Genomic DNA, 21781 nt, shown 5'->3' on the forward strand with positions numbered 1-21781 from the left:
GTAATCCTTTAGCAGCATTTGGGCTTTAGGTCTGTGCTTTACTGAAAATTTCACAGCCATAACAACAAACAAAATTAGGGTTATTTTCGGCTCTGGCTTACTGTCTTGTTAACCCTACACTGCTACTTTAAAAGGCAACCAGTTAAGACCAATACTGAATACATAAATTTATATATACATGCCTCTGTTTAAAGTTGGTAGAGATAAAAGTTTGCTTTTCCATTTATTGGTTCCTAATGTCTCAAAGTAAATTCCTAGAGCACAGACACATGTTTTAAACATTTGGAAACTAAAAACTTAAAAAACTTGAAATGCATGTAGGTGCAAAAGAAAGATATGTGTATTTCAAATATATATATTTAAAAATGTTTTCCATCATAATCATGAAGTTACTAGATTGGGGAGGTGTCTAGTTAGTTTTTGGTTTATTCCTAAAGCCATGTTCTGTCTTCTCTAAAATTTTATGTAAAACCTCTTGAAGCAACTTTTTCTGGAATGCTTTACAAAACAATTTGTCTTTGCATTATTTTAAATATTGAAAACTTCAGTAAGTTTGTATTTTTAATGATAATAGCCACTTGCTTTGTGGCCTGTGTTTTGCAACTTTGTCAGATCTTTCTCTTCCCTCCCACCTGGCTTGCCAACCATCTGTAACTTGATCAATAGTTACTTGAGATGGGACTGGCCAGGGTCATATGTTAAAAAAAGACATTTCCACTTTCTTGACCACAAAATTCTTCCTTTCCTGATCACTTAAATATTGTTACATAGTCTACAAACACGTGGATCTGATGGTCTTTTGCTACATGTGTTGGCAAAGGTCACACTTGCAAATCTGCCTTTCTCTTGGCACAGTATTTTTTTTATTACTTCTTTTTATTGCTTATAATGTGGCCTATCAGAGTGTTAAAAAATTATTTTAGAAAATATGTTCTGCCATCATCTACATCATCATAGTAAATTGATTTTTGTAAAGAAAATTTTGTCATCATGTGAACAATTTTTAATCTTTGTATTTGAAAAATCTGCATTTCTATTTGGGATTAGTTTCAATTACAAGCAAATATGGAGCCAGGCTATACACAGAAGGGATGTAAACACATTTTCACAAAACAGAAAATCATTTAAACATATCTTCAGTTACAGTATGCCATATCAGACAACATCCCATTAAGCAAATGCGAGCTACTCTAAGTCTTAGCACTTAATTCTTTTCAAATATATAAAGGCAGATGATGTTCTAGCAAATGCACAGGATTTGGTTTTATATATACAACTAGGCATTGGGCCCTTCAGAATAGGTCATAAGCTTGCTGCAATTGTATTTCCATTACTCAAACATTTAAAAAAGTCTTTAGAAATTTGCTACAAGAGACTGAGTCACAGTTCTTTAAATGACATCATTCCATCAGAGATAGAAAAATCTTCCTCTTCTGAGATTATATTTAACTTTTAGAAATACCCAAAAGTCATTTGAAACCAGACCAACCTTAGTAACATTGTTTAGCAGGAGAAAATTCAACAAGAAACAACAAAAACAAGTAATGCTTAAATTAACTTTGAGAAAAGGAGAATTAAGGAAACATTGAAGCAGAAATCAGTGAATTAGAAAACAAACAAAAAACACAATTATTGACCAATTCCAAAAGTAATTTTTTTATAAAAAATAGGAAGAAAGCAGGGAAATATCTGTCAAACCTATTTTTTAAAAAGAAGGTATAAATTAGAAAGGAGACATAATAGCTATGGAAAGGTTTTTTTTTTTTTAATTATATGAGAATACTATGTGTAGTTAGCTATATGCTGTTTTTTTTCTAGAAAAACATAAATCACCCACACTGAATCAAGAAATAGAAAAAAAATAAGTAGATCAAAACCAGAGAAGAAATCAAAAAAGGCTCAGCCCCATGGGCAAATCTTTGCAAATTTTTAAGGACAAGTATAATCCCCTTTCTAACTACATAAATACAACAATTTAACCCATTTATGAAGTAAATATAATTATGTAAAGCCTGTCAAAAATATTACAAAAAGTACACTCAAAATACAAATTCATAAGAAATTTTAATGCCAAAATTCCCCTTGAAAATATGACAAAACCAGGGACATTTGACTGGCTCCATTGATAGAGCATGTGACTCTTGATCTGGGGGTTGTGAGCTTGAGCCCCACACTGGGTGTAGAGATTATTTTAAAAAAATAATAAAATCTTGGGGCACCTGGGTGGCTCAATGGGTTAAAGCCTCTGCCTCTCAGCCTACTTGTGATCTTTGTCTGTCAAATAAATAAATAAAATCTTTAAAAATCTTTAAAAAGATAATAATAATAGTAACAAAATCTTGACAGTGCCTGGGTGGCTCAGTTGGTTAAGTGTCCAACTCTTGCTTTTAGCTCGGGTCATGATCTCAAGGTCGCGGAATTGAACCCTGTATTGGGTTCCACACTCAGCAGAGTATTTGCTTGAGGATTCTCTTTCCTTTTTGTCTGCCCCTCCCAACATGCTCTCTCTGTCTCTCTCAAATCTTTAAAAATAAATAAAATCTTTAAAAAAAAGAAAATATTAACAAATTATATTCAATGAAGCTTAGTAATTTTTAACATGATCGGGTAGATTTTGTCCTTGAAATGTCAGGTATTTTAATAATACCATAATTAAAGTAAGAAATCATACATTGGGGCCACATATGAAAACCCCTGTCATCTTAATAGGTGAAACCCCTGTCATCTTAATAGGTGATAAAAAACCAACACTCCTGATAATAACAATAAATTTTAAAAACTTCCTGGAAAATACTAAACCGATAGCTAACATCATATCCTTTAATAAAGTTTTATAAAAATAATAATTCTAAGGGTAAGACTTTCAAATTGTACGGAAGAAGAGAAAGAAAATTAATTCCTCAACCTCTCATTACCACCACTCCTTATTCTCTTTTCCAGAGGTGACTTCTATTAACAGTTTCTTACATATCCTTCCAGAAATTTCCTTGCACATAAAAGCATATGACCATCCCCTTTGAAAAAAAACAGAATCACATTCTACATATTGTTACATGCTTGCTATTTTCAACGTATAAAATACCCTGGACATCTTTCCACATTAGCCCATAGGTCTACCAAAATTTTACATAATGCTGAGTTAGTGAATATACCATAATTTTTCACTTACTTACTGGGAGCATTTTGTCTAGTTTTTCACAATTATATACAGTTACAGTGAGCCTTCTTGAATACCTCTGCATGTTGGTGCTGGTGTAGGATTAATGCCTAGCAATGGAATTGGTGGACCCATTTTTGGATAGATATTTGCAAATTAGCATCTAGGAAGGCTAGATTAATTTATAAGATTATATGATATACATAAGAGTATATGCAAAAACACTGATAATTATTGAGGCTAGGTGACAGGAACATGAGAGTTTATTTTACTATTCAGTCTACTTTTATGTGTGTTTTAAAATTTCAGTGCTTAATGATATGATGAGAGGCATTTTCATTAAAATCAGGTAAAAAGATGCCCTGCTATCGACACTGTCCTTTAAAATTATGCTGAAATAATTCTGTAATAAGGCAAGAAACAAATAATAAGTAAAATATTGAAAAGCAGGAGAAACTTACCTTTATTTGTAGATGATAGTTTTGCCTTGAAAACTCAAGAAACTCGATTGAAAAGCTGTCATAACAACAAGTATTAAAAATCAGTAAATTTTTCAGTGATCCAGCAATAACCTATTGGTATATATGTATTTTTTAAAGATCTATTTACATATAAATCACATTGGCAAGAACTAGAAAGGGTCTCTACAAAAACAAACAAACACAACACAAAAGCAAGAAGATTTGAATAGATTGAGAAATCTATTATGGTCCTAGAGAAACGTATCTTTCCTTTATTTGCTACTTTAATCAAAATCCCAATAGGATTTTTTTTTTAAGATGAAAAAAAATAATTTCCATTTGGAGGAAAAAAATAGGAGTAGCCAGACTACTTAGAAAAGGAAGAGTAGTAACAGGAGATTCATTGCACCAGATGTTAATACATGCTATAAAACTGCGATAATTACAATGATTTTGAACTACTGAGAAAAGATTGACAAATAGATTAATATTTCAGAAAAGAGAGCCATGAAAGAAAATTCAACATACCAATAAATGACACATCAAGCAATGAGGAGAACATAGATTATTCAATAACTGGTACTAGCAAAACTGGCCAGTCATCTGGGAGAAAAAAAAATCAATTAGATGCTCATTTCATGCTATGTACTGAAATATATCCCAGATAGAGTAAGGAGACAAATGCAAAAATGAAGCTGTTAATGTACTTAAAAAAAAAAAAAAAGCGAATAAGTGATTTTGGATGGGAAGAAACTAACCACAAAACAATGGAATATGGGACGCCTGGGTGGCTCAGTGGGTTGAAGCCTCTGCCTTCGGTTCTGGTCATGATCTCGGCTGGGATGGAGCCTCGAATCCGGCTCTCTGCTCAGCGGGGAGCCTGCTTCCCTTCCTCTTTCTCTGCCTGCCTCTCTGCCTACTTGTGATCTCTGTCCGTCAAATAAATAAATTTAAAAAAATTTTTTAAAAAACAATGGAAGACATCATATAGTTATATTTGCTTAAGCATTGAGAACATCTATTATATCAAAACTTACATGTAATAAGTTGAGAAGTAGAAAGATATTTGTCATAATTATCATAAAATGGCAGAGTTCGTTTTTGTACCAAGACCCTTAAAACCCTTTTCAAAAAAGAAATCCTATCAGCTTTTAGGTGATGGCAACATTCTTATACTGTGAATTATGTGTTTATGTATTACGGTTTCAGATGGAACCACTTTGGAGAAGAAAGTTCATTTGGAAGAATCATTTATCCCATTTTTAGAAAGCTAGGTTTTTGTTGCTTATATGTTTTGTTTTGTTTGTTTCCATGCCGTTTCATGTAATGATAATTGGATTACAAGTGCTTTTTGCCCACTTTCTTTTTCAAAAGCGCCCCTAGAATACTGTGCTTCCTGACTCCTCTGAAAGAGGTCCACTTGATTTATCTCATTACGATCCCAGGGGCAGTTACTCTTACTCTCCCCATTTTCCAGATTAGGGACGGTTTATCTTTGTGCCTGCAAGTACAAACAGGCAGCAAACTGAAATATCGAGGTAAACAAATCATTTGAAACAGTCATTGGAGAAGCCAAGGCAAGTGAACAATATTAAAGAAAGAGGCAGCTGTTAAAAATATCTGCCAGTTTATATGTATGCTCGGCCAGGATTCTTTTTTTTTTTTTTTTAAGATATTTGTTTATTTATTTATTTGATAGAGAGAGAGATCACAAGTAGGCAGAGAAGCAGGCAGAGAGAGGGGGGAAGCAGGCTCCCTGCTGAGCAGAGAGCCCGATGTGGGGCCTCGATCCCAGGACCCAGAGACCATGACCTGAGCTGAAGGCAGAGGCTTAACCCGCTGAACCACCCAGGTGCCCCTCAGCCTGGATTCTTACATCCTGCTGCAACCTTAGCTGTCACAGACCATCCCCAAGAGATATAGCCTAGCATTCCACGTTTCCTAATTGGGGACAGGTCCATGAAGGCCCAGGAAGAGATGTCTGCATTTGTGCTAATACTTACAGGGGGCTTAAAACAAGGACTGTTCCAGGTATGTTCTGACCTCGTGATATGCATGAATTGTCTCATGTAACCACCACCAAACAACCCCAGGATTTAGGTACTTTTATAATGTCCATTTCCCACGTTAGGAAACTGAAGTCCAAAAAAGTTAAGTAGCTTGCTAATGTTCTCCCAGCTGGAAAATCGTATTTGAGCCCAAGCTCTGCAGCCACATGTAACCACGGATAAAGTCCTTAAAGTCCTTTCATCCACAGAAGTTCATTTGACCCTCACTACTTTGTGAAGTCAGGAAAAACTCTCCATAGTTTACACTAAGGCAGTGGGAAGTCAGAAATAAATGGGTTATTGGAATTGGTAATCTTTTTTTTTTTTTTTAATGATCTTAGGGAAGCTGACAGCAGAACAAGGATGAGCATGTGATAAGAAATGACTGCAGGGAAAACTAGCCTTAGAAGGCTTGGATCAGAGAAAGAAGTGCCCTAAACTTTAAGTAAACAAAGTACGAGCTGCATCAATGGGAAGGGGGCTGGGAACAGGCAAGGGGAGGTTATCCTGAGCACAGCCAGCTCAGGACCCATCAGGCTTATAACGATGCTAGATGATAAATAGCGAAAGAAATCACATCCATCATGTTGAACTTGTCTACCTTCCTGAAATACTAGCTCCTACTCCATGTCACTGCTGGTCTAAGAATCCTGTTGTTAATTTATGTCTCTGTTTATGTACCTGGCCTTTGCTAGTTCAGATAACAAGGCTAGAAGTTGTGTAAACCATTCAAACAAAGCTACCATTGCACAATAGGATTTTCACCTGGTTTTTAAATACGATCATGATAATAAAGTTTAGATAAATACTTTTAGAATTTCTTTACCTATAACCAAAATGGTATTAGTTAACTTCTGAACTTGTTCATTATTTTTTATTTTGCCATGTTGCAAATACAAAGGAACTTCACAAGAAGCATGCATGTTCTGAGAAACTTTTATAAAATAATTCATGTTAAATACACTGGAACTGCATTTGAAAGTAGGAAAATAAAGAATTCTTTTGCTATATGATTCTCATCTGATTTTGTTCAAGTTTGAATTGATAGATATCAAAAAAGATCAATATATCCTAAACTCATTTCAAAATATTCTTAAAGTCAATAGGTACCGTCGGCTACAGGGGAAATTCTTTTACCAATTCTAAAGTACAGTATTAACCTCAAGTTTTATATGATGTTATATTGGTATCATAAAATTTGTCTTAAGAGGGGCGCCTGGGTGGCTCAGTGGGTTAAGCCGCTGCCTTCGGCTCAGGTCATGATCTCAGGGTCCTGGGATCGAGTCCCGCATCGGGCTCTCCGCTCAGCAGGGAGCCTGCTTCCCTCTCTCTCTCTCTCTGCCTGCCTCTCCATCTACTTGTGATTTCTCTCTGTCAAATAAATAAATAAAATCTTTAAAAAAAAATTTCTCTTAAGAACATTATCTCTTTATATTTTCATAAATAAATTTCCATCTAAATCATCTCTCAAAAGTGAGTAAATCCCATGTAATAAGTCCTTCCTAACTTCCCTTTCCTGCTCCAAACACACATTCATCTATAATTTTTGGCCAAAATATTTCAGTCAGTGACCTGTAGCAACCAAACAGGTTTCCAGTATTTCATCTCAAATAATTAAAAAAAAAAAAATGCGGGGATTGTTCAACTAAAATATTTGGCTATGCCTCAAGGGAAAAAAATAAAAGGCTCTCTTAATCCATGGTTTTAACAACATTGTTCTGATTTTTTTTTTTTTTTTAATTGCGGGTGCTGGCATGAATGAAATGTAGGATGATTCATCTCGTGAGAATTTGAACGCTGGTGGAAAACTGTGCAGAAAATCCAGGTGAGTTGAAGGAGAAAGAGATCAGGGATTTGTGAGAAAATTCAGTCAGAAACGGAAGAGAGGCTCTGTGAATGGAGGAAAACAAACATAGCCGGCTGGAACTCTAATATTTGAAGCCCGCTAAAGGCCAGTGACATAGGACACCAGGATGGCAGAAAAGCCGAGGGTGAAAAGTTTCCGAGCTGGCTATTAAATAGATGTAACTTACGGACGAGTGTGCCCATGTGGGATTTTAATTACTCAGACATCTGTTTAGCGAAGTGTACTACTAAATAGGGATCAAATACAGAGATCAAATTACGTGGGGAGGAGAGTGGAGATGACATTCATGACTCAGAAAGGAGAGCTATCGGCCAGGGGAAAATCAATCCCGGCTTTACATCTCACCAACAGAGAAGCAATTATTTTAGATGTGGGGCTGGTTAGCATCCTGGGTCATGAATTTAATTAAATAACCCTCGAGTGGCAGAAAACAGAACAAACCACTGTATTTAACTGTCAGTAAGATATGCTGCAAATAAATGGTCCAAATTCCTCCTCTCTTCCTTCCCTCCTCCCACACAGATTTGGTGTAGTTTTCTCTTAAATTCACAGCTCTCTTCCCTTTCCTAATTCAGCCCGCGCTTCCTGCCAGGGCCAGTAAAAATCATCTAAGGTAATGGCTTGAGCCAGAGGCAGGATTCAACTTCCACATTTTCACAATGAGATGCTTGGGAAGACGGAGAGAAGGGAAGGGGCAGGGATTCTGTCACTGTTGCAGGTCCTTCCTCGGGCTCAATGAAAACGGCCCGTCATTCGGAGAAATAATCCTGGAAATCAAAAGAATTCTGTGGCCCGTTTATTGGCCGTTAGTCAACACCTTGGAAAGAAACGAAGCTGAGGGAGGGAGACTGAAAACAAGGAGCTGGACCGAGAACTGTCCGAGAGACGCCTAGGCAGACAGGAGAGGAAGAGAAGACACGCAGCTTTTAGGACGAATATTTAAAATCCACCCTTCCTGGGCACTGCCCTTTGCAGGCCTTGCTGAGCTGGTCCGTCCGTCCGCAGTCCACGTGCAGCCTGTAGCTGAAGAAAGGGGATTCTTTCTGGAGCCTTCACCCCAGCTCTCCACTCAGCTCTCCTGCCCGCACCCTGCCGCGTCCTTCGGTGACACCAGCATTTAAGCTGGACACTGGTTTCCCCTACAGCGCTTTTCTTCTGTTCTTCTGTTCAGAAACTAACCAGAAAGAACCTAAGTCCAAGTGTAAGTTTACTGGAAGGATGCTCAGGACCTCGGGGAGTCCAGAGAAGACGGGACCCACCAAGCCTTCCTCTGGGAGGCCACGGGTTCCTCCGAAGCCCAGCATCAGCCACTCAGCCACCAGCTCCCACTCAGTGTTTCTCTGTGTCAAACCCAAAATTCCCCGTAGAGTTTGACTCACACGCATGGAGTATGTATTCGAGCTCACACGGTTTAATAAACTCTGAGAATTATTCTGAGTATGGGTTCAGTCCTTTCTGCTCTCATCTTGAAGTCCTGAGACGAGCTACTCCAGGCCACACTAGCCTGGGCTGAGTGGCCATGGCCAACAGAGCCAGATGCCATTGCCCAGCGTAAACAGCGCGACAGAGCGCAGCTTGGAGAGAGCCTGTTCCCGCTTGGCCGGGCTGCTTCCTGAGTGTCCTGGCCAAAGTCCCAGCAAGGCTCGAAGGAGCTCTGCCCCGCTATGTACTGATCTACTGAGCACCAGCCAGCCGTGCTGAGTGATAGGTCGGATACAGAGATGAATGGTTCCTGACCTCATGCCTGTATCTCTCCTGCAAGCAGCAGTCTGAAGACTTCTAAGAATAAATTTCCACGTGAATACTGTTTAACTACCCCCCTACTCTATCCCCACCCCTTCCCCTGGATGAGAAACCCAAAGATTTTTGCCTGAGCTGTGAGGCAACCACATCATAAACGAGGTTACGATTTCACCCCTTATATTCAGAGCCTTTGTTAGGCTACCTCAAGGAGAACCGAGATGACTTTACAATTAGCCACAGCCAAGGGTCACTTACTTGTAGGATGTGACTGGGAGTAGGCGGGGGAGTGGGTATAATGTTGAGTGGGTGTGGAATTACTTTTGGAAATACAACTAATGTTTTCTTCCCCATCTGAGTAAGTTAGGAGCTTCTCATTACCAAGAGCTACTAAGGCCCAAGAGGCTAGCCAGTGTTAAATGTGCAAAGTGTCTGAAACTGTGGTTTGGGTTTAGATCTGAGAAAATTTGATGTTCTGGTTTGGTTTGATTCCAATTTAAACTAGCTGCCTAAGTGTTCTTAAATTTGGGGAGGTTGACTTAAGGTGTTAATTTTAAGAGCTAGCAAATTATTAAGGCTCATTCTGGTTGTGGGTTGAGTATTTAATTCAATTCATATTTGTGGTAAGGATAGAAAAGATCTGCCTAGGGAAGAGCTGCAGCTGGGGAATGGGTGCGTTGGCCCTTGGCCTTGAAGAGGAGCATCCATTACCATCCATCCCTTGTGCTGCTTAGATCCAACTGCTGCTTCTTTTCTTGTTTTACTCAAGTGTAGTTGACACTTTGTGTTATATTAGTTTCAGGTGTACAACCCCATGATTCAGCACTGCTCTACCTTAGGCTGTGCTCACCACAGGTGTACTACCATCTGTCCCCATCCATGCTATTAAGTACCACTGACTATACTCCCTGTGCTCTACCTTTCCTCCCTGTGACTTGTTCATTCCATAACTGGAAGCCTGGACCTTCCACTCACCTTCACCCATTTTGCCCAGACCTTCACCCTTCTACTTTTTGGCAACTATCAGTTTGTTCTCTGCATTTATGGGTCTATTTCTGTTTTTTGTGTGTTTCTTTGTTCATTGGTTTTGTTCTTTAGATTCTCTGTATAAGTGAAATCATGTGGTATTTGTCTTTATCTTATTTCTCTTAGCGTAATACTCTCTAGGTCTATCCATGTTGTCACAATTGGCAAGATTTTATTCTTTTTTATACCTGAGTAATATTCCAGCGTGTTTATGTGTGTGTGTGTGTATATAATATACATATATGTTATAATATATATTATATATATAATATATAAAATATATAATATATTTACATATTATATAAATAATTATAAACTATAAATATATTTATATTATATTTTGCTTACAATATATATTACATATATAATATATAAATATATGTATAAATATACTATATATATAATATATAATATATATATATAATATATATATACACACACACACTCCACATTTTCTTTATTGATTTACATATTGATGAACACTTGGGTGGTTTCCATATCTTGGCTTTTGTAAACAATGTTGCAGTAAACATAGGGGTACATATATCTTTTCAAATTAATATTTTCATTTTTGGAAGGTAACTACCCAGTAGTGGAATTACTGGATCCTATGGTATTTCTACTTTTAATTTTTTGAAGAACCTCCATACCGTCTTGCACAGTGATTGCACCAGTTTATACTCCCTACCAACCATGCACAAAAGTTATTTTTTTCTCCACATCCTCACCAACACTTGCTATTTCTTGTCCTTTTGTTTCTAGTCATTCTGACAGGTGTAAGGTGATAGCTCATTGTGGTTTTGATTTGCATTTCCCTGATGATGAGTGATGTTGAGCATCTTTTCGTGTGCCACCAACTGTTTCTCATAGTAAGTTAATCCATCTAATGACCCGGAACTCTAGGATTCTGGTTGGCCTTACTGGTGAAACTTACAAGCAGGTTGGTGGGAAAACTACAGTTGTTACAGCTGCAGTGGGTCTTAAGCTTTCAGTAGCTGATACTTTATTTCCTTCCCCATGACCCATTCTAGATTTGCCTCAGCTAGCTCCCATGTCAGTCTAGGCATATTGCCTGGTAGAGTCTTGGAGACCCTCATCTCCAAGAGTTTTAAGACCTGGTCATCATTCCCATCTTAGATCATGTCTTCTGTTTTTGTCTGTTTACTGTTAAAACTAGGTGTGATAGCATCAGGAGATTCCCCTGGATCATTTGTATGCCAAACATGGTTCCCTCTCTGCATTCTGTAATGGATCTCTACCTTCTCCTGAGGATCAGGATCAATGATCTCTCCTAGTGTAGTCACTCTTTTCCTTCCTGCTGGTCTCTTGGTGTAGGGAGACTGAAGTGACTTGAGTTGCAGCTATAGTATAAAGCACAGTGGGACTCTGTCCACTGATGAAACATTACTCCTCTAAGAAGAACACCTCTTGACCCTCAGAGTCTAAAGTTTTGGGGACAGGAAGTACAAACTTTCCAAATATACCACCTACTTTCCCCCATAGTTCCTGGACCCATATATTCTACCACTTGGGGATGCAGTACCATTTAATGGTTACTGATTTAGGTGGCATCTCAATGTCAAGATAGATAATCTCCTGGCTGGAGCCTCAACTGTGTCTTTAAGAGGTCATTCTACCAGTGTACTCCTGGGTCCAAACAGTGTTGTGTGGGATCTTGCATCAATAGATCAAACATTCTTACTTCTCAGATGGTGATGTTGGCTGGATCCTGTGGATAGGAAAGGGAAACTCTTTCTTAGATAAGATGAATACCTGCTTCTTCCAGAGTAAAAGAGGTTCCACTGGAGTCGGTTTACCTCCAGTTGGTTGGTTGATTGCTGTGAGGGATGGTGCTGGAACTGGGAGGTCAGCATCCATTTCTCTGAATGATGGGATGGATATTTGGTAGCACCAGTGGCTGGATCAGGCTTGGTGAGTTGAAGCCCCATTCATGGCCACCGTGGCTACTCAAGTACCCATTGAGCCAGCACTACAGTAGCTGGTGGGAGACTGGGTGATGTCCCTGGCTGGGTCATGAACACTGTTTAGTGCCTTTCTGATAATGGCACTTTGATATGCATGAACTTGGGACACAGTATTCTTCACACTTTGTGTCCACACCTTATCCATGATATTCCAGTATTTCTCCTGCCAAGACAAAATTGCCATTGCCACCCATTTACCACTGTCCATGAGCCCGTGTATATTCTTACCTTGAACTATTCTTGTTTCCACACAAAGCAGACCACGAGGTGCATTGCCAGAAACTTGCCCTCACTACTCTCTTGCCGGGTCCCCCAAGTAGGCTATAGCCTCTCTCTTTGGCTTTCACTTTTGTGCTGAGCCAACCCATCTGTAAGCAAATGTTGGCCTTTCTCCCCTTGGGTCAGTTAGCCATAAGAAACATCCCCATGTAGCTCACAGTTGTGAGCTATTTGTGAACCCATAGTTGTGAATGCCAGTAGAGTAGTGGTAGAAGACTCGGAGATCTGGGCCACCACCCGGAACAACTGACTTTGCCCTCTGGCCCTCCTGCCCATGCCTGGTCCTGGATCTTATACTCCTATTTTATGACGGATTGCTGCTGGACCCACCCAAATTATGACCTGCTGGGTCTGATAGAACCTAGCCTATGATTACCTCTGGTTGCAAAGTTACTTGATATTCCATGGTCAGTTGCTCTGTCTCAATCAGGGCCATCAGTCTATAAGAACTTCTTTTCAAATGGTGTAAAGTTCTTTATATAGATGGCATGACCTTGCTCCCAATTCCCAGAAGCCTATGCTGTGGTTCCCCTATTGGGATTAGCAGTAACTCTGCACAGAATCTTTTCCCACCACAGATCCCTCTAATATCACAAGGCCTGCTGAGTGGTCTGGCAGGGCTTCTTGCCCTGGGGCCTAGCCCTGCTGCAATGTCCTGTCACCCAGTAAAAGGTTGTGGGCAGTATTGTGACGTGTGTAGGAAAAAGCCACTGAATACACTTAGTGAGTCCTTCCAGTCTCCCTCCTCATTGTGACCAGCCTGTCCTTCAGTCAGTTGGTTCCAGATCTGAGAACTGACTCAGGTCTGGAAACTGGGCAAGTGATGGTGACTAAGCTGTCTTTAGCCTACTGACCATCCATTTTTCATTTATTTTTATTTTATAACGTGATACCCTTATTACCTCTAGAAACACTGAGTTCCTTTAAATGTCTTCATGGCTGTATGAGGATTGGATCCCTGGTTGCCACTCCAGTTTTGCAGCTCATTGCAATAATCGCACATACCTTGCTTCTGATAGCGAAGTATTCCCCTGGCCTCTATTCCTTCAGGACCCCATAATCCCCATTAAGGAGCTCAGTTTTATAACGTTGTCACCACCAGTCAACCCTGGCATAGGAAGAGCATTACCACTGAGATTCTCGATGGTTGTTACACCCTTAAGAGTGCATTTCTTACCATCTTGGTAAATGATGTGTTCTCTTAGAACAGAGTCTGCTGAGGGATGAGGGTTGCAGCCCTATCTAGGGATTACGCAGCAGCACATCTATCCTCCTAGTCATCTGATATCTTCTTCCTGTTGTCAATGGCAGTTGCACCATTTCCACTTCACTTATTATGGGAAGTCACTTATTATGGAAAATCGCTTCCTCCAAGCTTCCAAGAGCCATCCCAGCACTTAGATCCTCGCCAAGGAGATAAACCCTGTATCTTGGGAGTGTGTTCCCATTATCAATAAACCTTTCCTTACTGAAGTCAATCTTCATGACTGTACTGCTAGGTATGAAAATGAGCCAAGTTTTTGCCTTTTGTGTACAAAGATGCCCCACAATGATCCCTTTAATGAAGGCTATTTGGCTAGAAGAGAAAGTCATATATCATGTATCCCAGCCCAGGTTCTGGGATGAAGAAAAGTGAACAGAGCCCCAGCAGAGCTGCTTTCGAGAGATCCACCATCTTACAGTAATGATGTCATATTCTGGAACCAATTTTTAAAATCAAGGTTAAAATGCAATATAGATTATTCCAGAACATATTTTGACTTTGCATATATACAACCCCTATTTGGTCTTTTGGTTTTTATAAGTACCAGAATAATGGCTTAATTAGTAGCTCTGCTAACTTAAATTGCAGATTTTACTGTAGAACATACTTTTCTGTGTGGGAAGTAGGAAGCAAGAGAAGTAGTAAGCTCAAATGTTTCCAGGTTTTGTAACAAAATAGAGAGGAAATATCCATAGAGATTGACTTTGACTTCTTGATTTCTTTTAAATAAATTGCTTCATACAATAGCATTGTTTATCTGGAATTCTCTTCCAAACCCCATTTACAAAAGTGAAAAGAAGAGTAGCAAGTGTGACCTACTGAGCACTTATGTGCACAGTTGTGCAGGTTGTGTACTGCACAAGGGCACCTGCACATTTAAGGGATGTGGTTCACATCATAGAAATCATGGATTTGCATATTTACTAAGAGAATTTTCCAGCAGATGGCAGTAAAGTGTCTTAGTCCAAAAATCAGAATATTACAACAATTTCTGCTAGATGAAAGTAAAGTGTCTTGAGGACAGTGCATCTTTTTCTAATTACACAAAGATACCATATAGTTAGTGCTGTCACTTCTTACTACATGCCAAGTCCTGTGCTCATTCACCCTGTTTAATCCTCAGGATCCTATGGGTACTACTGGTAACTTGCTGAAGGCCGCTGAGTCAGGGTAGAGCAGTTTTGAAATTCTAAAATGAGTCTCTAACTCTAGAGCTTGTGCTCTTCTGCACTAAATGATGGTCTGTCAAAGGCACCTAAGTGGCTCAGTCGGTTAAGCATCTGCCTTTGGCTCAGGTCACAATCCTGGGGTCTTCCCATGTTGGGCTTCCTGCTCAGCAGAGAGCCTGCTTCTCCTGCTCCTCTCCCTCTGTCTGTTGCTTCCCCTGCTTATGCTCTCTCTCTGTCAAATAAATTAAATAAATAAATGTCAGAAAAGTAAGGTATAGGGACATGAAGAGACATGGCCAACAGAGAGCTGCACAGCCCTGAGGCTCAGCCCAGCCGCCCACCAGTACTACCGCAGGCTCAGCACGGTGCGGGGTGCCTATGGGACAGAAGAGCACAGGGCACATTTCAGCCAAGAAAAAGGTCATACTTGAGTTCATGAAGAGAAAATAATGGGAGAATGATGACATTCTCTTTGGGATTTTAATTACATTTGTGTGATTTAAATTATACGTGCTACAGAAATTCGAAAAGCAGAGAAGTCAATATAGTTTACGGTAGTTCTCAAAGGACTGGACTTCTTTATGTCCAAAAATACTTTGAGTAAATACCATCGATAATGTGTACATTTTATACTTTAATATAAATTTTAGCAGGAGTGCATTACCACCAATTCTGTATACATGGGAAAAATTATAAGTTTTAATATATGAATATGTACACCAACCCACCTTGCAAAATGATATATTTTCAGTGTAATATTCTTGATCCCGTGTTGTAAAACTGATAAGCCATAAATAGCACTCAATTTAAAATCTCTGTAGCATTTAGGGGTGCCTGAATGGCTCAGTCAGTTAAATGTCCAAGTCTTGATTTCAGCTGAGGTTATGATCTTAGGGTCATGAGATCAAGCCTCACGTTGCACTCTGTTTAAGATTATCTGTCTCCCTCTCCAAAGTTATAGCTTCAAGTATGAAAAGAAAAGACTTTAAACTTCATGGTCTGTTTCATAGAATCACTTATGAAATTATGAAATAAAATGTCTGCTAAAAATATAAAAGATAAAAATCTCTATCACAAATACTAGTCAATCATTAATAAAGGGAGCTCATTTATAAATATTTTACATTGACCCTTAATTTACCACCGAGGAGACCTTTCCCCTATTAGACCCAATGAATAAAAAAAGTGAAAAACCTTCATTTTCTGTGAAACAAGGTATTATATCTTTTGCTTTTTATTTTAAAATAGCATGGATAACATGAATACACTTTCCTTTTTTTTTTTTAAGATTTTATTTATTTATTTGACAGAGAGAGAGATCACAAGTAGGCAGAGAGAGAGAGGGAAGCAGGCTCCCCGTTGAGCAGAGAGCCCCATGCAGGGCTTGATCCCAGAACCCCGGGATCATGACCTGAGCTGAAGGCAGAGGCTTTAACCCACGGAACCACCCAGGCGCCCCATGAATACACTTTCCTAAAAAAGTTTTTTTTAGCAATAAAGGCTCAGGGAGGTATCTAGGATAATGTCAGCTTGTTAATGACAATTATTTTCTGGGTTATGAGATTTGGAGTGATGTTTTTGCTTCTTTTTTCTTTCCTATATTGCCTAAGTTTTTAAAAAGACTACTTACTCAAATACAATGAAACTTACCATTCTTTAAAGCAGTATCACTGAATACTACCTAATTTTATGCCCTAGGAAGTCCTCTTAAAAACAAAAAATAAGTGGGGCACCTCACCAAGTGGTGTAGTTGATTAAGCATCACCTCATTTTGGCTCAGGTCGTTATCTGGGGCATGGTGAAATTGAGCCCTGTGTGGGGCTCTGTGCTCGGTGTGGAGACTGCTTTAAAAATTGCTTCTCCATCTCCCTCTGCCTTTCCCTTCTCACTCTTGCTCTTTCTCTCTCTCTTTCAAATAAATCTTTAAAAAAAAAAACCTAAGTATTCATAATTCTAGAAAGATAATTGCATAAACAAATCATATTTTAGAAGTTCAAAGTCCCTTAATGGACTAGTAAATAGAATAGTTATAGTTATGACTGTCATTTAATCCTTTTAATCCCTAAAACAGAATAGCCACAAGTCAATATTCTCTAGACAGTGAATTTGTGGCAAAATAAGCTACAGTATACACCAGCCTCAACATTCACTAGCAACTAACTTAATCAAAGAGTTGGCAATTTGAAAACAGACAAATCATTCTTTCAAGGTCAGCTCTTGATAGCTTGGAATGGGGATGGCCTCACCCAGGAGTTTAAGGTCAGGGTTTATGAGCAGGACCTCAAATAAAGATTAGAAATGAGCAAATCTTTTATCCTTTAAGGGGGTAGTTTGAGAGGAAAAGATTAGAAAAACAGGTCAAAAGCAACTAGAATTAAAAACTTGAACAGTGAGTCTTGGAACACTACATCAAAAACTAATGATGTATTGTACAGTAACTAACAAAACACAATAAAAAAATGCAAAAAAACCCCACCCCAACAACAACAACAACAACAAAACTTGAAAAGAAAAACAGGACAACCTCCTGTAAATATGAAAATGTCATTTGCTTTTATAAGAAATATGCCTGTTTTGTGTTCAGCGTCTCATGCCTATTTTACTCCTTGGGTCTGGACAAATGTGTTTATATTAGAAAACTCCATGAGGGCAGACAATGTAGCTTTTCTTTATCATAATCATCTGGTATCAACTCCACTTACCTAAAAGGATGTGGCCTGGTGTGCCCAATTGCCGGCTGAAATGTGTGATCTGTTATTGACTGTCAGGATTTCCCTTAGATCATGGACCAATTTGCACAGAATGGTGCAGTTTACAAAACTGTTACCTGTATCATTGGAGGTTAATTCATAAGCATCTTATGAGTAAGCTGAACAAGTATTATCACCTCTTACTATGTAATAGACTAGAACCTAGATTTTAAACACCACTGATATGCACCTGTTTTCATAACAAGTGAACTGTATGAATAATAAGTTTCAACCAATAATAAGATTCAAACATCCTATTCCTGATCTGAAGTCCTAAAAATAAAGTGCTGTTATTATAAGCTAAATGAGATATCCTAATGATAGTTGAATTTTATATCAACTGCAGGGGGAGAGAGAGAAGTGAGACAGGGTTGGTCTGCCTGGAGAATAAGAATCATCAAAAACTCAAACCAGGAGTGATACCAAAAGAGAACACCATCAATGAGAGACACTGTTTTGTTCTAGCACAGTAGAAAATTTTTTCTTTAGTTTTTTTTTAAAAAAGTCTCACAGTAGACTTTTCTAAAAATAAAGCAAGCTTTATTTTGCTTTAAGTATTTTAAATTAAGAAACATTTCATAGCATATATTTTCCAAATTTCATGATAAAATTATAGCACTCATCTAAACACTATTAAACATTTTATTTGTCAATTTAATACTATTTGATAGGTATGAAATGATGTATGAAGTGAAAAACTTCAACTACATCAACATACAATGATAAGAAATCGTAATTAGGAAAGTCACCATTCCCAAAAGAGCTGGCCAGGTTTCATTCCAGATAGACTAGTTTTTGTCATCACCAATATGGCCATAGAAGAAAAACTGCACTAAGGAAGAAACATGAAAACTATCTTTATTTTCTCATATTGTTAAAAGATTTGGAAGAGAAGTTGGGCTGGCGTGAAGAGAATGGAAAGCTACACAACTGAGAATAAAAGTTATTTTCTTATGCAATACATCCAAGAAATTACTGCAAAGAAATAAAGTAGGGTCCAGAAGGTATTAAAAAGTCATATTGCAAGTAATCCTAGGCTGATATAAGGCAAAAAGAAATGGGACGATCTTGGGTATGATGAAGTTTAATTTAAAAAGATGCAACGAAGTTAGGCACTGTTAGGAAACAATGACAGAGATGAATCCAGAAAATACCAAAAATAGATGGGTAGGTTCTTTTTGGGGGTAGGGGGGAAAGAATCCAAGAAGGAAACCTGAAAGCTGGCAGGGTTGGGAGCACTGTGGCCTAGGGGCTCTCTGGTTATCAGTCACCTCCTCTCTAGGCCTCCAGGGAAGATCACTGTAAGGAATGTCCTTGTAAATCAAAAGACACACACACATACACACAGACACATCAACTAACCATGTAATCCCCAAGGTCAGAAGTACACCACAAGAAAAAAATGCAAAGAAGATTCGAATGTTGTTTTTATTTAAAATTTTACTGAAACTCCCTCTCACCCCCTTTCAGCTCTCTAAGTGAAAATGCATGCAAAGTCTAAGTCTGGCTGTATTCTTTTTAAATTATTTCTTAAATCCCTGAAAATGTGGCTTTTGAAACTTGGGGAAGTGAAGCAAAGACAAGGAATACTAAGGACCCATTTCATTTGCCTGCTCCTTGTTTATTCATGAGCAGGGCTAGACTCGGAAACCTTTCAATGAAATGGGAAGCATGTCTGTAGTGGAATAATGCTTAATATTGATTTCCTCTCTCTTCAGCCCCATGAAAGATAAGGAACAGTTTCAGGGAGGTGAGAAAAGAGCTTAGAAAATTTGGCATGACAAGGAGAGCTTCCTAAATTACTAGGAGAACCCGGCAGGTTATCCGTAGATTCTGGTGTTTGGATAATGCATTGATGTAAAGAGCATCAGAATCTCTTCAGGTGCCCTGGACTTCTGTCATTAGTTTCCTCTTTTGGCTATTTCCCTTCTATGTCCTGCTGAGGAATTTGCAAGGCCAGTTTTCCTTGTCTATGTCTAGGAGGAACTGGTCAAAATAACTGAAAGTTTCATCTATATGTAGTTGGAGGTGTGAGTGTTTGGGGGCTGTAGAGAGGGGTTTAATAGAACAATAACAAATGCCTTAACACCCTTTAGTGTCTTCTAAAGATTTACCCTGCGAGCAAATCCTAAGCAAATGACCAGTAGTTTTTCATCTATTCAGGCCACTAATTTCTTAAAGTATTACATAAATTTAGAAAATATTATCCAAAGGTATTTCACACTGAATAAATCTAGAATGTACTGAGTTCAAATATTTAGAAAGAGCTTTAACAACTGCCATTCATAAATACTCCATTGTGAATCAGAGAATAAAGATGGAACTTCGCTTAGTTAGTAAGTGGTTGATAGCTGTCCACTCTCTGCAGAAGTGTATCTGAATATCCAGGGGAATAATACCTGAAAGAGAAAATTTTTCTGTTAGATACTTGTGAAAAGATTCCACATGGTAGGCACAAAAGATTCAATACACAGTATTATTTAGATAAATTTATCTAAATTAATTCTATCAGTGAAACCTCAAATACACTCAGAATATTATGCTCCAGTAATGCTCTCTGCATAGGGTTAGAGACTCTCGAGGAAAAGAATGCCAACAAACGAGACTGTGCTAGATAAAGAGCAAAACACTGAAGGGCTATTAATGCAGTGGCACAGAAGAGGTCTTTTCAAAGCAAGATACTTGGATCCAGTGACAGTATTTTATTACAGAGACTTTTTATTATGTCATATGACTGATGTTGTTTTAGTGATCATAGCTTATAGGCTTTTTAAATAAATTAGACATTACTAATCAATGACTGCATTCTGAATGCCTTACAGGTTATTCTCACTATATATCTCAATCAGATCAGGTCATCAATAAAACCAAAAATTTCTGGGAGTATAATTCACATTAAAGAACTATTTAATAAATGGTTACAAATATCCCATCATACAAACTTAGGAAATTAGTCATTTGCATTGATTTGGGGCATGTGCAGTACTAAAATGTATTATTTATAAATTGAACATTTTATAAAATAGATAGTATAAAAGTATTAAATATATTGATTAATGCACTGTGGAATGCTTCATACTTATGGGAAGAATTTATATGCACATAAAAGTATGTCAAATAAAATTTGGCAGGCATTCTAGAATAAACAAAAAAATCTAAGTATAATTTAAAATTTTCCAAAACACTCAAAACAATTAAACTTCCTAAGGTGTTCTTTCCAGATAAAATCTAATGATTTGCTTTGTCCTTGTTAATAATCTTTACTTATTCTCAGATTTTGACTTAAAAACTCACAATTTATATTACACTAATTTTTCCTACAATTTGTCAAGTGGAGGTGAACAAAACAGAACAGTATTTTCTCAATAGTGTATTTATAGGCAGGCATAGTTAAAAAGACACATGCATACATACATAAAACCTACCCTAAAAAAGTTTCTCCTCTAAGGGCATCCTACCCTTGAAAAAACTGTCCTTCAAGAGTGGGTCTCTTTGAAGTACTCTTCCATTGAGGACGTCACAACTGTTTCTCTTAGTCACAAATTTTAAAACAGGCCTCACCCGACTAGGCCTGATAAATGTGGCAGATATGAGATAGATATTTTTATATAAATGGTAAGAAGTAGATTTAGAAAAATAAAAACTTAAAAAATTGTGCTGTTTCATGTGGTAGCCACTAGCTACATGTGATTATCAAGCATTAGAAATATGGCTAGTGTGACTAAAGAACTGAATTTTGTATTTAATTGTAGATATTCAGGGCACCTGGGTGGCTCAGTGGGTTAAAGCCTCTGCCTTCAGCTCAGGTCATGATCCCAGGGTCCTGGGATCGAGCCCCACATCGGGCTCTCTGCTCAGCAGGGAGCCTGCTTCCTCCTCTCTCTGACTGCCTCTCTGCCTACTTGTAATCTCTGTCTGTCAAATAAATAAATAAATAAATAAAATGATATTCAATTCAGTTATTTTCGGTGAAACTTTTTATTTTTATTTTTTTTTAAAGATTTTATTTATTTATTTGACAGAGAGAGATCACAA

The 21781-nt window shown here is 38.1% G+C and overlaps 1 protein-coding gene across 2 annotated transcripts in view; it reads right to left on the reverse strand.

The window, feature by feature from the left end:
• Positions 1-19155: 19155 nt before the first annotated feature.
• SPAG6 (sperm associated antigen 6) overlaps positions 19156-21781 on the reverse strand; it is a 63214-nt gene continuing 60588 nt past the window's right edge. For both annotated transcript variants that reach the window (XM_004757604.3, XM_004757602.3), the window contains one exon: positions 19156-20145. In XM_004757604.3, coding sequence (XP_004757661.1) covers positions 20080-20145 — 66 coding nt within the window. In that variant the 3' untranslated portion in view covers positions 19156-20079. The remainder of the gene's footprint in view (positions 20146-21781) is intronic.

Source organism: Mustela putorius, unplaced genomic scaffold, assembly GCF_011764305.1.
Source record: "Mustela putorius furo isolate JIRA1106 unplaced genomic scaffold, ASM1176430v1.1 tig00000827_pilon_pilon_pilon, whole genome shotgun sequence".
Classification (NCBI taxonomy): Eukaryota; Metazoa; Chordata; class Mammalia; order Carnivora; family Mustelidae; genus Mustela; species Mustela putorius.